The sequence below is a fragment of the Taurulus bubalis genome (assembly GCF_910589615.1).
Source record: "Taurulus bubalis genome assembly, chromosome: 11".
In the NCBI taxonomy this organism is placed as follows: domain Eukaryota; kingdom Metazoa; phylum Chordata; class Actinopteri; order Perciformes; family Cottidae; genus Taurulus; species Taurulus bubalis.
The window spans coordinates 343,879-348,315 of record NC_136599.1 but is presented as its reverse complement, the minus strand read 5'-3'; the positions used below and the strand labels follow the sequence as shown (position 1 = coordinate 348,315).

General features: G+C 46.2%; 1 protein-coding gene across 1 annotated transcript in view; it reads left to right on the top strand.

Annotated features, from left to right (window-relative positions):
- The window catches only part of LOC306743592 (6-phosphofructo-2-kinase/fructose-2,6-bisphosphatase), a gene marked incomplete at its 5' end in the record, with an annotated part of 10,444 nt that extends 7,781 nt beyond the window's left edge, over positions 1 to 2,663 (top strand). The window contains 6 exons of the mRNA XM_079226120.1: positions 44 to 190; positions 304 to 408; positions 1,072 to 1,201; positions 1,638 to 1,700; positions 1,941 to 2,005; positions 2,566 to 2,663. Coding sequence (XP_079082246.1) covers positions 44 to 190; positions 304 to 408; positions 1,072 to 1,201; positions 1,638 to 1,700; positions 1,941 to 2,005; positions 2,566 to 2,625 — 570 coding nt within the window. The 3' untranslated portion in view covers positions 2,626 to 2,663. The remainder of the gene's footprint in view (positions 1 to 43; positions 191 to 303; positions 409 to 1,071; positions 1,202 to 1,637; positions 1,701 to 1,940; positions 2,006 to 2,565) is intronic.
- Positions 2,664 to 4,437: the final 1,774 nt, after the last annotated feature.

Below are 4,437 nucleotides of genomic sequence, written 5' to 3'. Positions count from 1 at the left end.
TCTCTGTGTGTGTGTGTGTCTCTGTTTGTGTGTGTGTGTGTAGTTTGCCAGTGCTCTGGGCCTCTACATGCGTGGTCAGTCCATCATGGACCTGAAGGTCTGGACGAGCCACATGAAGAGAACCATCCAGACCGCCGAGGCCCTGGGGGTCCCGTACGAGCAGTGGAAGGCCCTCAACGAGATCGACGCCGTGAGTGTGTGTGTGTGTGTGTGTGTGTGTGTGTGTGTGTGTGAGAGTGAGAGTGTGTGTGTGTGTGTGTGAGGAGGGCTGTGTGTCTTCAGACGGTCTTCTCTGTGTCTTAGGGGGTTTGTGAGGACATGACGTATGAGGCGATCCAGGAGAATTACCCAGAGGAGTTTGCACTGAGGGACCAGGACAAGTACCGCTACCGCTACCCGAAAGGAGAGGTGAGGACTCCTGTTGCCACCTGTCACCTGTCACCTGTCAGCTGCCATCTGTCAGCTGCCACCTGTCAACTGTCAGCTTTCACCTGTCAGCTGTCACATGGCATCTGTCACCTGTCAGCATTCACCTGTCAGCTGTCACATAGCATCTGTCAGCTGCCACCTGTCACCTGTCAGCTTTCACCTGTCACCTGTCAGCTTGCACCTGTCAGCTGTCACCTGGCAGCTTTCACCTGTCACATGTCACCTGTCACATGACACCTTTCACCTGAGATACTAAGTCATTACTATGAGATACTAAGTCATTATTATGAGATACTAAGTCATTGCTATGATATACTAAGTCATTACTATGAGATGCTAAGTCATTAGTATGCGATACTAAGTCATTATTATGAGATACTAAGTCATTAGTATGCGATACTAAGTCATTATTATGAGATACTAAGTCATTAGTATGTGATACTAAGTCATTATTATGAGATACTAAGTCATTAGTATGCTATACTAAGTCATTATTATGAGATACTAAGTCATTATGAGATACATGGTCATTATTGTAACATACTAAGTCATTATTAGGAGCTACTAAGTCATTATTAGATACTAAGTCATTATTAGGAGCTACTAAGTCATTTCCTTGACCCCCCCCTTCCTCTGACCCAGTCTTACGAGGACCTGGTCCAGCGTCTGGAGCCGGTCATCATGGAGCTGGAGCGGCAGGAGAACGTGTTGGTGATCTGCCACCAGGCCGTGATGCGCTGCCTGCTGGCCTACTTCCTGGACAAGACGGCTCGTGAGCGGCAGCGTCTCCATGTAGCTTCAGCCAGCGCTCATGTTCACAGAGCAGAGCCTGAACGCACCATGAGAACGTTATCATGTAGCTTCAGCCAGTGCTCATGTTCACAGAGCAGAGCCTGAACGCACCATGAGAACGTTATCATGTAGCTTCAGCCAGTGCTCATGTTCACAGAGCAGAGCCTGAACGCACCATGAGAACGTTATCATGTAGCTTCAGCCAGTGCTCATGTTCACAGAGCAGAGCCTGAACGCACCATGAGAACGTTATCATGTAGCTTCAGCCAGCGCTCATGTTCACTGAGCAGAGCCTGAACGCACCATGAGAACGTTATCATGTAGCTTCAGCCAGTGCTCATGTTCACTGAGCGGAGCCTGAACGCATCATGTATCTTCCTCCAGTCTCTAAGTCTTTCTCCTTGTTCTCCTCTCAGACGAGCTGCCCTACCTGAAGTGTCCTCTGCACACGGTCCTGAAGCTCACCCCGGTGGCCTACGGTCAGTCCCTCTGTCCTCAGTCCCTCTGTCCTCAGTCCCTCTGTCCCTCTGTCCTCGGGTCCCTCTGTCCTCGGTCCCTCTGTCCTCAGTCCCTCTGTCCTCAGTCCCTCTGTCCTCGGGTCCCTCTGTCCTCGGTCCCTCTGTCCTCAGTTCCTCTGTCCTCGGTCCCTCTGTCCTCAGCAGCTCGACTCCCCTGGGCTTTGAACCTCTCTCACACTTTTGTCTTTATTTTCCTCTCAGGCTGCAAAGTGGAGTCCGTCTTCCTCAAGATCGAAGCCGTCAACACACACAGAGACAAACCAGTGGTGCTTTAAATAGTTATTGTTGTTCTCACCAACGTGTATATATATATATATGTGTGTATATATATATATATACACACATATATATATATATATATATATATATATATATATATATATATACATATATATATATATATATATATATATATACATATATATATATATATATATATATATATATATATATATATATATACATATATATATATATATATATATATATATGTATATATGTATATATATATATGTGTGTATATATATATATGTATATGTACATACATACATATATATATATATATATATGTGTGTATATATATATATATATATACACACATATATATATATATATATATATATATTTATATATATTATGTATATATATATATATATATATATATATACATATATACATATATATATATATATATATATATATATATATATGTATATATGTATATATATATATATATGTGTATATATATATATATGTATATGTACATACATACATATATGTATATATATACTCTGTGACCCTGAAGTCCTCTTTGTCTCCTCCTCAGAACGTGGACGTGGACCGAGACCCGGCGGAGGCCTTGGAGACGGTCCCAGACCACATCTAGAGACCACTGCAGCCCACATCTACAGACCACTACAGACCACATCTACAGACCACTACAGACCACATCTAGAGACCACTACAGCCCACATCTACAGACCACTGCAGCCCACATCTACAGACCACTGCAGCCCACATCTACAGACCACTACAGACCACTGCAGCCCACATCTACAGACCACTACAGACCACATCTACATACCACTGCAGCCCACATCTACAGACCACTACAGACCACTGCAGCCCACATCTACAGACCACTACAGACCACATCTACATACCACTGCAGCCCACATCTACAGACCACTACAGACCACTGCAGCCCACATCTACAGACCACTACAGACCACATCTAGAGACCACTGCAGAACACATCTAGAGACCACTACAGACCACATCTAGAGACCACTACAGCCCACATCTACAGACCACTACAGCCCACATCTACAGACCACTGCAGCCCACATCTACAGACCACTGCAGCCCACATCTACAGACCACTGCAGCCCACATCTACAGACCACTACAGACCACTGCAGCCCACATCTACAGACCACTACAGACCACATCTACATACCACTGCAGCCCACATCTACAGACCACTACAGACCACTGCAGCCCACATCTACAGACCACTACAGACCACATCTACATACCACTGCAGCCCACATCTACAGACCACTACAGACCACTGCAGCCCACATCTACAGACCACTACAGACCACATCTAGAGACCACTGCAGAACACATCTAGAGACCACTACAGACCACATCTAGAGACCACTACAGCCCACATCTAGAGACCACTACAGACCACATCTAGAGACCACTACAGCCCACATCTAGAGACCACTACAGACTATATCTACAGACCACTACAGACCACATCTACAGACCACTACAGCCCACATCTAGAGACCACTACAGACCACATCTAGAGACCACTACAGACCACATCTAGAGACCACTACAGACCACTGCAGCCCACATCTACAGACCACTACAGACCACATCTAGAGACCACTACAGCCCACATCTAGAGACCACTACAGCCCACATCTAGAGACCACTACAGACTATATCTACAGACCACTACAGCCCACATCTAGAGACCACTACAGCCCACATCTAGAGACCACTACAGACCACATCTAGAGACCACTACAGACCACTGCAGCGCACATCTACAGACCACATCTACAGACCGCTACAGACCACATCTAGAGACCACTACAGCCTACATCTAGAGACCACTACAGCCCACATCTACAGACCACTGCAGACCACATCTACAGACCACTGCAGACCACATCTACAGACCACTCCAGACCACATCTACAGACCACTACAGACCACATCTAGAGACCACTGCAGCCCACATCTACAGACCACTGCAGCCCACATCTACAGACCGCTACAGACCACATCTACAGACCACTGCAGCGCACATCTACAGACCACTACAGACCACATCTACAGACCACTGCAGACCACATCTACAGACCACTACAGACCACATCTAGAGACCACTGCAGCCCACATCTAGAGACCACTGCAGCCCACATCTAGAGACCACTACAGACCACATCTACAGACCACTGCAGCCCATATCTACAGACCACTACAGACCACATCTACAGACCACTGCAGACCACATCTACATACCACTACAGACCACATCTACAGACCACATCTACAGACCACTGCAGCCCACATCTACAGACCGCTACAGCCCACATCTACAGACCACATCTACAGACCACTACAGACCACATCTAGAGACCACTACAGACCACACCACTACAGACCACTTCTA